Below are 12,460 nucleotides of genomic sequence, written 5' to 3'. Positions count from 1 at the left end.
AGTGCTCACCACAATAAGTGTAGTCACCATCTGTCACCATAGAATGTTATTGTAATATTATTGACTATTCCCTATGCTGTGCTTTTCATCTCTGTGACTTATTTATTTTATAATTAGAAGTTTATATCTCTTAATCCCCTTTACTTATTTCACCCATCCCCCTAACCCTCTTTCCTCTGGCAACCAGCAGTTTGTTCTCTGAATTAATAAGAATCTATTTCTGTTTTTTAATTTGTTCATTTGTTTTATTTTTTAGATTCCACATATAAGTGAAATCATACGGTATTTGTCTTTCTCTGACTTTATTCACTTAGCATAATATCCTCTAGGTCCATCTATTTTGTTGCAAATGGTGGGATCTCATTCTTTTTTATGGCTGAGTAATATTCTGTTGTGTATATATACCACATCATCTTTATCCATTCATCTATGGAGGGACACTTGGTTACTTCCATATCTTGGTTATTATAAATAATGCTGCAATGAACATAGGGTGCATATATCTTTTCAAATTAGTGTTTTCTTTTTCTTTTTTTTTTTTTGGATAAATGCCCAGTAGTGAATTACTGGATCATATGGTAATCTATTTTAATTTTTTGAGGAACCTCCATACTGTTTTCCCAGTGGTTGCATTACATTCCCACCAAGAGCGCACAAGGGTTCCCTTATCTCCGTATCCTCTCCGGCACTTGTTATTTCTTGTCTTTTTGATTTTAGCCATTCTCACTGGTATAAGGTGGTAACTCCTTGTGGTTTTGATTTGCATTTCCCTGATGGTTAGTGATGTTGAGCCTTTTTTCATGTGTCTGTTGACCATCTGTATGCCCTCTTTGGAAAAGTGTCTATTCAGGTCCTCTGCCCAATTTTTAATTGGATTATTATTTTTTTGGTGTTGAGTGGCATAAGTTCTTTATATATTTTGGATATTAACTTCTTATCAGATATATCATTTGCAAATATCTTCTCCCATTCAGGAGGTTCATGGTTTCCTTTGCTGTGCAAAAGCTTTTTATTTTGGTGTAGTCCCAATAGTTTATTTTTGCTTTTGTTTCCCTTGCCCGAGGGGACAGATCCATAAATATGTTGCCTGAGGCCAATGTCCAGGAGGTTACTGCCTCTGTTTCCTTTTAGGAGTTTTCTGGTTTCAGATCTCACACATAGGTCTTTAATCCATTTTGAGTTTATTTTTGTGTATGGTATAAGAAAGTGGTCCAGTTTCATTCTTTTGCATGTAGCTGTCCAATTTTCCCAACACCATTTATTAAAGAGACTGTCTTTTCCCCATTGAATATTCTTGCCTCCTCTGTCATAGATTAATTGACCATATAAGTGTGGGTTTATTTCTGGATTCTCTATTCTGTTCCATTGATCAGTGTGTCTCTTTTTGTGTTAGTGCCATACTGTTTGGATTACTGTAGCTTTGTAGTATATCTGGGATATACTGTAGTAAGTTTGGGATTGTGATACCTCCAGCTTTGTTGTTCTTTCTCAAGATTGCTTTGGCTATTTGGGGTCTTTTGTGGTTCCATACAAATTTTAAGATTATTTGTTTTAGTTCTCTGAAAATTGGTATTGTAATTTTGATAGGGTTTGCATTGAATCTGTAGATTGCTTTTGGTAGTATGGACATTTTAACAATTTTAATTTTTCTAATCCATAAGCATGGAATATCCGTTTCTTTTCTTTTTTTTTTTTTTTAAGATTTTATTTATTTATTTGACAGAGAGAGAGACAGCAAGAGCGGGAACACAAGCAGGGGGAGTGGGAAAGGGACAAGCAGGCCTCCCGCTGAGCAGGTAGCCTGATGCGGAGCTCGATCCCAGGACCAGACCGTGGTGTCATGACCCAAGCCGAAGGCAGACACCTAACAACTGAGCCACCCAGGCGCCCCTGGAATATCCATTTCTTTGTGTCATTTTCAATTTCTTTCTTTAATGTCTTACAGTCTTTAAAGTAAAGGTCTTTTACCTTCTTTTAATGTACCTGTTGGATGGAAATGCAGGTGAATGGGATCATGCTCTTTGCCCAGCTAACTTTCAGCATTAGTGAAGAGAGCCATTGTGAAGAGAGCAGAGAAGGTATACACCCTAGTCTCTTAATTTTCTGTTGAGAATGATGCAGTGTTGGAAAGACCAGCTAGACTTGGTCTGCCTAGCTCCAAGCAGAGGTTACTGATTAATTATTTCTAAGTAGTCTGTATTGACAGAAGGTGAGTGTCAAGGCTTTATTGTTTCAGAGTTGTACTCTGTTGCCAGATAAAAGCTTTTAAAGTCTAATTTGGATTAGATCCTCTGCCTCAAGGTGTTGAGTGGCTTGTAGTTACCAAATAAGTTACAAAAAAAGTGGCCAGTTTGTAGTGAAGATCCTTTGCCTTTGTTACTGTCCTTATGTCCTCCCTACTTCCATACTCGAATCCCTGACTTCAGGCCATCTCTATCTAGAATAAGCCCTACAAAGTCTTGCTTCTGTCTGGTGTCACTGATTGGAAAGCATTTTTCCCACGTTCTGTTGGAATTCTGCAGAACACATCTCACTTCACATGCTGCATCTTCAGATGAAAATTGCCTCGACTTCCTCCTCCTCTGTCGGATGGTTTGAATCAGCAGTGTGGGGTTTCTCTTTTTCTGGCAGTTATAAATAGCCTCTTTTGTTATTTGTGTGTTTGTCTTCCTTACCCCTAGTAGATTAAGTTCTTTTGCAGTACAAGCCTGGTGCCTCGTAACTGCAGCTGTGGCATCAACATTTGTTTCCTGAATTAAACTGAGACGGTCTCGTGATATATTCGCCCTAATTTCTCAGGCAGAAATCGTTTTAGTCTTGATTTTTTTAAATTAGTAATACTGTCCATACTTGTCATTGCCTGGTGCAGCTTACTTTCTTGTGTTGTCTTTGAACTTTGTGACATACAGCATTTTATTAGTTTCAGCTGTACAACATGACTTGATATTTGTATATATTGCAAAATGATCACCACAGTAAGTCTAGCTAATATGTGTCACTGTGCATAGTTATAAAATTTTTTTTCTTGTGATGAGAACTTTTAAGGTCTACTCTTAGCAACTTTTTTTTTTTAATTTTATTTATTTATTTGACAGAGAAACAGAGAGGGAACACAAGCAGGGGGAGAGGGAGAAGCAGGCTTCCCGCTGAGCAGGGAGCCCAGTGTGGGTCTTGATCCCAGGACCCTGGGATCATGACCTGAGCCAAAGGCAGACGCTTAACGACTGAGCCACCCAGGCGCCCCCAGATCTTCTACACTTTAATTGGATTGTTTTTTGCTATTGAATTGTAAGAGTTCTTCATATATTTTAGATATTAACCCCTGATTGGATATATCATTTGTAGATATCTTCTGTTCAGTAGGTTGCTTTTTCATTTTGTTATGGTTTCCTTTGCTGTGCAGAAGCTTTTTAGTTTGATGTAGTCCCAATAGTTTACTTTTGCTTTTATTGCCTTTGCTTTTGGTGTCAGATTCAAAAACTTATCACCAAGACAGATGTCAAGGAGCTTAATGCCTGTGTTTTCTTTTTTTAAAAGATTTTATTTATTTATTTGACAGAGACACAGCGAGAGAGGGAACACAAGCAGGGGGAGTGGGAGAGGGAGAAGCAGGCTTCCCGTGGAGCAGGGAGCCCGATGCTGGGCTCGATCCCAGGACCCTGGGATCATGACCTGAGCCGAAGGCAGATGCTTAACAACTGAGCCACCCAGGCGCCCCAATGCCTGTGTTTTACAGGAATTTTATGGTTTCAGGTCTTATGTTGACATTTTTGATCCATTTTGAGTTAATTTTTTTTTTAAGATTTTATTCATTTGAGAGAGAGAGACAAGAGAGCGCACAAGCAGGGGGAGAGGCAGAGAGAGAAGCAGACTCCCCGCTGAGCTGGGAGCCCGTGGGGCTCCATCCCAGGACCTAGAGATCATGACCTGAGCCGAAGACAGATGCTTAACCATCTGAGCCACCCACGCACCCCATTTTGAGTTAATTTTTGTGTATGGTATGAAGTAGTGGTCCAGTTTCATTCTTTTGCATGTGGCTGTTTAGTTTTCCCAATACCATTTATTTCCCCATTGTATATTCTTGGCTCCTCTATTGTAAGTTAATTAACCATCGATGCCATATATTTGTGATTTTATTTCTGGGCTTTCTGTTCTGTTCTATTGATCTATGTGTCTGTTTTTATGCCCCAGTCATACTCTTTTGATTACCTTAGGTTGGTAATATAGCTTGAAATCAGGGAGCATCGTGATGCCTCCAGTTTTGTTCTTCCTCGTGATTGCTTTAGATATTCGGGGTTTTTTGTGGTTCCATACAAATTTTAGGTTGTTCTATTTCTGTGAAAAATGCTATTGAAATTTTGATAGCTATTGCATTGAGTCTGCAGATTGCTTTGGGTAGTTTGGACATTTTATTTTATTTTATTTTTTTATTATTTTTAAAATATTTTATTTATTCATTTGAGACAGAAAGATGCAGAGAGAGCATGACCAGGGGGAGAGGCAGAGGGAGAGGGAGAAACAGACTCTCCACTGAGCCAGGAGCCTGACGTGGGGCTCGATCCCAGGACCCTGAGATCATGACCTGAGCCAAAGGCAGACGCTCAACCATCTGAGCTACCCGGGCACCCCTTGTTTATTAGTTCTAACAGCTTTTTGGTGGTCTTTAGGGTTTTCTATATAGAATATGTCATCTGCAAATAGTGTTAGTTTTACTTCTTCCTTTTTAATTTGGATTCCTTTTATTTTTCTTGTCTAATTGCTCTAGCTAGGACTAATAGTAATACAATGTTGAATAGAAGTGGTAAGAGTGGGCATCCTTATCTTGTTCCTGATCTTAGAGTGAAAGCTCTTAGCTTTTCACTGTTGGGTATGGTGTCAGCTATGGGCTGACTTTTTACAACCTGCATCACCATAGTACTTTTCATTCTCTGGTTTTTCAGAATGGTTTTGTTTTAAAGACAGAGAGAGAGAGAGAGAGAGAGAGAGAAAGAAATCACAAACAGGGGGGCGGGGTAGAGGGAGAAGCAGACTCCCCACTGAGCAGGGAGCCCGATGTGGGACTTGATCCCAGGATCCTGGGATCACGACTTGAGCTGAAGGCAAATGCTTAACCAACTGAGCCACCCAGGTGCCCTGTTTTTGTTTTTTCTGAAGACTACCTTTAACATTCAAAATCTTTCCTTTCCCCTACGTCACTTTGACCTTTTGTGCGTAATGTGGAATTCACAGCGATGTTTCTTTCTTTTTTTTTTTTCACAGAGATATTTATTCTCAGTGTAAGCATCAGCATGTCAGAAACCTATACTTACACATCTGTGAGGTCACATTTTCTGGTGAATAGTGAAAAATAGGATATGGTGTAAGTCACAATATACACAATACATAGGATATATTATTTTGGGCACGGTAACGATTTCTTTAACATGCCAAAGCTTGAAGGCAATACTCTAGAAGAAAATGCAGATTTTTTTTTTTTTTTAATTTATAAAGTCAACTGATGTTCATGGAGGAAGTTTAGAAAATACAGAAATCTAAAATGGAAAAAACTGGGGGTGCCTGGTGGCTCAGTCGTTAAGCGTCTGCCTTCGGTTCAGGTCATGATCCCAGGGCCCTGGGATCGAGCCCCTTGTTGGGCTCCCTGCTTGGCGGGAAGCCTGCTGTTCCCTCTCTTGCTGTGTCTCTCTCTGTCATAAATAAATAAAATCTTAAAAAATAAATAAAAAATAAAAAGGAAAAAGCTGTCCATAACTCCATAAAGATAACTATTAATATTTTGACATATTTTCTAATAGCATTTTTTCTGAGTAGAGGTAATTTTTTATGTTTTCTATTTTTTCTTTAACATTTTAGCAAAGTAATTTCCTTATTACAAATTCTTTGAAGTATTTTAAATTAACCTTTAATATCTAGTTTTGTGGATAATTTGCTTAATCACTCTCTTATTTCCCACCTGATTCCTGCTAGTGGGCAGGTCTCCTGCTTCGCACTGGAAACATTTTTGCTTTTACTTCTAGATCCCTACTTTGATTGACCGGATGCTTGTGTCATCTAACACGAAGACTGGGGCTGCAGGAGCTGAGGCCTTGTCCCTCCTGCTGAAGAGGCCCTGGGATCCTGCTGTGGGGGTACTTTCTCATAACAAACCAGTAAGTCAGAGCAGCTCAAGACTTAACTATGACCCACAAAATTTTTAGAATCCAGTCTCAGAACCTTAGCAAGAAGATAATAAATGACTTAACTTTTCATTAATAACTGGTTGTGTATAGTGCTTAGCAGAGTTTCATAAGGAAATTGGCATTGGTTGAGGTAAGAAAGGTATTGGGATACTTGAGATTTTGTGGAGTAACACCTCACCCTCACTGGTTCTCTGTTGGGGTTCTTTCTCCTTAGAGCAAGCTCCCCGGCTCTCCTCTCATTCTCATTGCCTCCTCTGGGCCTTCTAGCTCTGTGTTCCCCACCTCACGCCGCCACCGCTTCTGGCAGTCTCAGCTCTCCTGCTTAGGCAAGGTATGTGTGGGAATAAGAGGAACTGTCTCCTGGGTTGGAATAGAGTCTTGGAAGACTGAGCACACAGAATGTGGGAGGGAGTCAAAATAGATGGACTTAAGTGTTGAGCATCCCCCACTCCCACTCTTTTTGTTTTTAATTCGAATGGTGCTTCTTCAAGGTTGAAGGGATTTAGGGTAGGTTAAGCAGAATTGAGAGAAGATTTGAAACTTAATCTCTGCTGGCATGGCTGCCACTTTCTTTCCTTTAGGTCATCCCCGTAGCCACCCATCTGCTGAACAATGGTAGTGGGGTAGGAGTTCTGCAGTGTCTTGAGCATATGATTGGGGCAGTGAGAAGCAAAGTGCTGGAGGTGAGAGTGCCCTTGTTTCAGGTCATTGAAACATGAAAACAAACAGCATGCTGGGCTTGTTTTGCACCCGGCTGTGGCCTCCTGTCTTACTGTCTTCTTTCTCTTCCCACAAAGATTCACAGCCATTTCCCCCACAAACCCATTATCTTGATTGGCTGGAATACAGGAGCTCTGGTGGCCTGTCACGTAAGTAATTCCCATCTCATTTGGAGGCTGTCTTGGGATAGAATACTGATGCTTTTACTGCTGATTGCTACCATTGAGTCCTTTTTTATGTTCTAGACACTGTGCTAGACGATCTCCATACATATATGCATTTTAAGGTGTAGAAGACTAACTTTATTTTTTAACTTTATTGTGGAAATTTTAAACAGAAACTTAAAGGGCGAACAGACCTATAATAAATTCTATGGGCCTCTCACCCAGCTTTACCAGTGATTAACTCATGGCCAGACTGTTTTCATCTTACCCCTGTCCACTTTCTCTCTCCTCCAGTTATTTTGAAGAAAATCCCAAATATCATCTATGTTATATATATATATATTTCAGCGTGTATCTCTGAAAAAAATTCCTCCCCCACCCCCAAACATAAGTACTATTCTCCCACCTTAAAAAAGCAGGCATAAATTTTAGTAGCTTTGGAATTTGATGTTGTGTTTATATTCTGTCCCTTTCTAAGACATCAAGGAATTCTTTTTTTTATTATTTTACATACATTTGTACGTACATTAGTTTGTATAAGTGTCCCTGACCTGTCCAAAGCCTCAGTTCTCAAGTGGGTCAAATAAATGGAGTCCCTGCTGCTTCATGTGGTCTGGTCAAGTATGACATCTAGGGCCACTAGAGGAAGGAGGTGGTCTCCCCACACTCCCTGGTCCTGGGAATGAGAGAATTCAGTCAGCAGCTGCTCTAACAAATTTGGAGTGTCTGGGAGCTAACCATTAGATTCAAAAGGGAGAGATTTTTCTTCGCTTAAGGAAGAAGAGCAACATTTGTGTCCTCCTGATTGCATTTGCTATTAGTGGAGGAAAAAGTGAATAGGAGGACTCAAGTCTAGGGAATTAATAGGATGGAAGCATTGAGCTTCCCATCCTGCGGTTCAGCCCCCTGCTGCGGTTCTCGCAGGGCTCCATCTTGTGTCCCGGGATCTTGTGTCTTGTGATCTTACTGCTGCCACTATGGCTGGTACTCCTGGGGATTAGGACTGGGGAGGAAGAGATGGGACTGGCTGGTAGATCTGGACCACCTCCCGACTCTGGGTAGGGTGTAGCTGCAGTAAAGTCATTTGACCTTGAGACAAACTATTGTATTATTTCCAGGTGTCAGTGATGGAGTACGTCACTGCAGTTGTCTGCCTTGGGTTTCCTTTACTTACCGTGGATGGTCCCAGAGGGGTAAGCATGGGGTGCAGCTGATTGCTGGGTCACTGGCTGGTGAGAATAAGGGGGTGCATGCATCACCCAAACCGGCACTTAGCAGCTACAGTTGCCCAGCTGACTCCCCTCAGTGGACTTGACAGGTCAGTGCTCAGTGAATAGGAACTGGCTGATTATAAAACCTGTACATGTTTTAGGATGTGGATGATCCCCTCTTGGACATGAAGACTCCAGTCCTCTTTGTCATTGGGCAGAATTCCTTGCAGTGTCATCCCGAAGCCATGGAAGATTTCCGGGAGAAGATTCGGGCTGAGAACAGCTTGGTGGTGGTTGGGGGAGCTGACGATAATCTCAGGTGTGTGGCTTCCCCCAGAGCTGTGAGAGAGCCATGTTGCAGTGTTGGAGAGATGCCTGTGAGGTGCTGATGTAACTACAGACTAAATCTGCTTCCGTGAAGGGGGGAGCCATTTTACATTTTAAACTAATTCAGATTTATAAAAAGTTGCAAAAATAGTACAAAAAATTCTTATATACCCTTAACTCAGATTTCCCAAATGTTAACATCTTAAATAACCAGAGTATAATTACCAAAATGAGGAAGTATTTTATGATGCTATTATCTAATCTACAGATGCAGATATTGTCAGTTGGCTCACTAATGTCCTTTTCCTGTCCGGTATCCAATCCAGGATCACATGTTGTTATTAGTTGCCTTGTCTCCTCAGTCTCCTTGAGTTTGATACTATTCCTTAGTCTTCCATGACCTTGACATTTTGAAGACTTCTGGCCGGTTATTTTGTAGGCTGTCCCTCAATTTAGGTTTTTGACATTTTTTGTGATTAGGTTGAGCATATGAATTTTTGGCAGGAATGCCAGAGATGATAAGCCCTTAGCGCATCCTTCCTAGGGATACATGATGTTGATGTGTCTTATCACTGGTGATGTTAACCTTGATCACGTGGTGAAGGTGGCATCTTCCCAGTTTCTCCACTGTCAAGTTACTCTGTTTCCCTTTGTGATTAGTAGTTACCCAGTGGGAAGGAGATACTTTGAGACTGAATGCAGTCTTGGTACTTTCAGTGGGGTGGGGTAGGCATTTCTTTATATTTTGTTCCTTACCGAGGATGTACATGAACGTAGATTTTATTTGTATTAAACATTCTTTTATATATTTTGGAGTAAAAACAGCTGGAGTTTGGAAGGGGCACTTAGGTCATTGAGATGGCCACTGGTCCCTTAAAGACTGGTTTCCTGTAGGGCCTTTAAAAATGCTTTCATGAAAATGTACTGAAAAAGAGGTGTGTCATTTGTTGGGCTTCCTTTTTTTATATGTTCAATTTTAGAGATTAATTTCATTTGTGTGCTTTAGCTAGTGAGCTTAAAGCAAGTACCTGCTCCCACCTGTCTTGTCAGTTTCTTACCGAGGGATGTTTTAGAGAGGTCCTTCTGGTCTTTGTCATTTCGCTGTTTCTTGTGGGTCTAGAATCTAATCCTTTGGTGCTCAAGGCAATATTTTCTTGTAAATACATTGTCTTTGTTGGTTATTCAGACATTCTTATCTATAGGAGGGTAGCGTGTGTGTGTGTGGATATGTGTGTGTATGTTGAGTGGCAATGAGGGAACAGGAGAGGTGGGAACACTTTGGTGGGAGTTATGTTGTGAGGCTACTTATGAGACATGTTTGCAAGGTGCTTGAGTGTCGGCCTGCGAATCGGGAGACCTCAATTTAGTCTTGGTTGCTTTGCTAAGAAACTTGGGTAAGCTGCTTAACTTCTGGGACTTGCTGTCCTCATCTGTAAGATGAGGGTGCTACACAAGGTCAGAGGCCAACAGCCAGTAAATTGGGGTCTCAGAATTTGGAAGCTCAGAATGTTGTTCTCCACCCTGTCACTTGGGGCCCTGTTTTTCCTCTCTGCTGAGACCCTCAGCCAGAAGCCAGAGGTATTAAAACTAGCTTCCAAAGAAGGGAATGTAGCCATCTGTGGCCATTTTCTTCTTCTTCTTCTTTTTTTTTCTTTTTTTAATGATTTTGCTTATTTGTCAGAGAGAGCACAAGCAGGGGGATTGGCAGGTAGAGCAGGCAGAAGGAGAAGCAGGCTCCCTGCTGAGCAGGGAGCCCGATGTAGAACTCGATCCCGGGACCCTGGGATCATGACCTGAGCCGAAGGCAGATGCACCCAGGCATCCCTGCGGCCATTTTCTCTTATCCTTTTAGAAGTAACCTGCGACCACCTTTTCTCTTCTACTAATCTCATTTCTATAGCGTCCAGTAATCTCAGGGTTTGGGCCTTTGTTGGGGGACTTCTAGAGGTTGAGGTCTTAGAAGTCAGAGTTTATCTGGGAAGCCATAGGTATAGGACTTTTGGAGTGTACAGTCCTAGGCAATTTTCATATGTTCTCTGGTTCTCTACATTAGATTTTTGTAATCCCCACAAGTCCATGAGCGAGGTGTTACGATTCCCCATTTTGCAGATGTGGAACATGATGTTCAGAGAGGTGGTGATACCTGCCTGAGGGCTAACGTAGTCCTCCTTCCTGGGCCCAGAAAATAGCCAACACAGAAGAGAAATCCATATTATGCCATGGAATGTTTAAAGTAAACATTTCCTCCTCTCTGTCTCTTAGAATAAGCAAAGCAAAGAAGAAATCAGAGGGGCTGACTCAGAGCATGGTGGACAGATGTATTCAGGTACACCGTTGCTTTATGTGTTTTTCTCGGCGAGGCTTGCCTTTCTATAAGCTTTTAGGCTTGATCTTGTTGGCAGCAGTGTCTTTGGCTCTGAAGTGTGAGGGAGTATCCAGTGGGGCCCCTCGTAGAACTAAATCATAAAGAAAAGGGAAAAGACAGAGGGGAAGAAGTAGAAATGTGTATGGAGCATCAGGGGAGAAGGGGTTTATTGGAGGAGTGGGGGGCACAACCACCCCAGAGTGCCAGCCCACAGAGGTATCGGGGAGCAGGCTCTTGCTGGTCTTTGGCTGAGGCTGGGGTTTGTGCCTGGCTCGGTGTGCATGGAGAGGGACCAGCACACCCGATGCCAGAGCTGGCGTTAATTGAATGGAGTTGAGCCTTTTGGGGAGGTTCCTGTTCCCTAGACTGAGGACTCAGTGGCCCGGGCCCCTCTTCACACTAGGATGAGATTGTGGACTTTCTGACTGGAGTGCTCACTCGCGCTGAGGGGCACATGGGCTCTGAGCCTCGGGATCAGGATGCTGAGAAGAAGAAGAAGCCTCGGGACGCAGCCCGAAGAGACCTGGCCTTTGAGGTGCCCGAGCGGGGCAGTCGGCCTGCCTCACCAGCTGCCAAGCTGCCTGCCTCACCCTCAGGCTCAGAGGTAACAGGGGAAGGGAGGGAGCACTTTGCTGGGGAAGTAGGACTGTGGAGTTGGTTCCTTCACTTCCTGGGGGTGCTTGTCTGTCTTGCCAGTGCTGTGGACCTTTGAGTTCCTAGGAGGAGAATTCCTGAGCAGGGAATTCCAAGGGGACATGATAATTGGTGGTCAGATCCAAACAGCTGGCTCAGCTCTTATCCTTCTCGCCCTACTCAGGATCTTTCCAGTGTGTCTAGCAGCCCCACCTCCAGTCCTAAGACCAAAGTGACTACAGTGACCTCTGCCCAGAAGTCCAGTCAGATGGCGAGCTCTCAGCTCCTGAAGAGACATGTGCAGCGCACGGAAGCTGTGCTGACCCACAAACAAGCCCAAGGTAGAGGCTTCTTGGCCCAGTGGCCTCTTGGTTTATCTTCTGGAGTGATGTCATGTGGCATTTGAAAAGTATTGGCATCTGCAGCTTTTTTCAGGGGCATGTGAGAGGCACCCTTTCCCACATTTCTGTCCGAACAAAATTAGGTTGAGATGAATACCAAGGATTGTTTTCAAGGGTAAGACATCACAGAAGGTCTGTGCGTTAGTGGAGCTGTATAGTTCCACTAATTATAGCTTTGCTTTGGTGTTCTGGGGAAGTTAGGCTTTATGAGCTGACTACGTGTGTATTTGCCTCAAAATTTTTTCTGACTCCCAACTGGGGAAGCTACTTGCTCTGTTCTAGGCCCTGCCCAGCCACTCGCGCAGTCCAGGCGCTCTTCAGACCATGTGGACAGGGTGATTAGCTTTATTCCTCAGATTCCAGGGCAGTGCAGCTGGTATCATGCCCTTTCTTTGTTTTGCCCTTAAAGAGTTAAGATTCCCACACTGGGACTTTCAGGGAAGTTTATCGGGGTTTCTGCAGA

General features: G+C 42.6%; 1 protein-coding gene across 10 annotated transcripts in view; it reads left to right on the top strand.

Moving 5' to 3' along the window:
* Positions 1–12,460, top strand: part of KANSL3 (KAT8 regulatory NSL complex subunit 3) — a 40,474-nt gene that overhangs the window by 14,101 nt on the left and 13,913 nt on the right. For all 10 annotated transcript variants that reach the window (XR_013441864.1, XR_013441862.1, XR_013441863.1 and 7 more), the window contains 9 exons: positions 6,015–6,146; positions 6,391–6,507; positions 6,758–6,859; positions 6,974–7,045; positions 8,179–8,253; positions 8,433–8,590; positions 10,861–10,924; positions 11,367–11,567; positions 11,781–11,937. Coding sequence is in view for 2 of the 10 variants with exons in the window: in XM_036073719.2 (XP_035929612.1) it covers positions 6,015–6,146; positions 6,391–6,507; positions 6,758–6,859; positions 6,974–7,045; positions 8,179–8,253; positions 8,433–8,590; positions 10,861–10,924; positions 11,367–11,567; positions 11,781–11,937 (1,078 nt within the window). In the remaining 8 variants the exon portion in view is untranslated. The remainder of the gene's footprint in view (positions 1–6,014; positions 6,147–6,390; positions 6,508–6,757; positions 6,860–6,973; positions 7,046–8,178; positions 8,254–8,432; positions 8,591–10,860; positions 10,925–11,366; positions 11,568–11,780; positions 11,938–12,460) is intronic.

The sequence above is a fragment of the Halichoerus grypus genome, chromosome 10, assembly GCF_964656455.1.
Source record: "Halichoerus grypus chromosome 10, mHalGry1.hap1.1, whole genome shotgun sequence".
NCBI classification, from domain to species: Eukaryota; Metazoa; Chordata; class Mammalia; order Carnivora; family Phocidae; genus Halichoerus; species Halichoerus grypus.
This window is presented reverse-complemented; position numbering and strand designations above follow the sequence as displayed.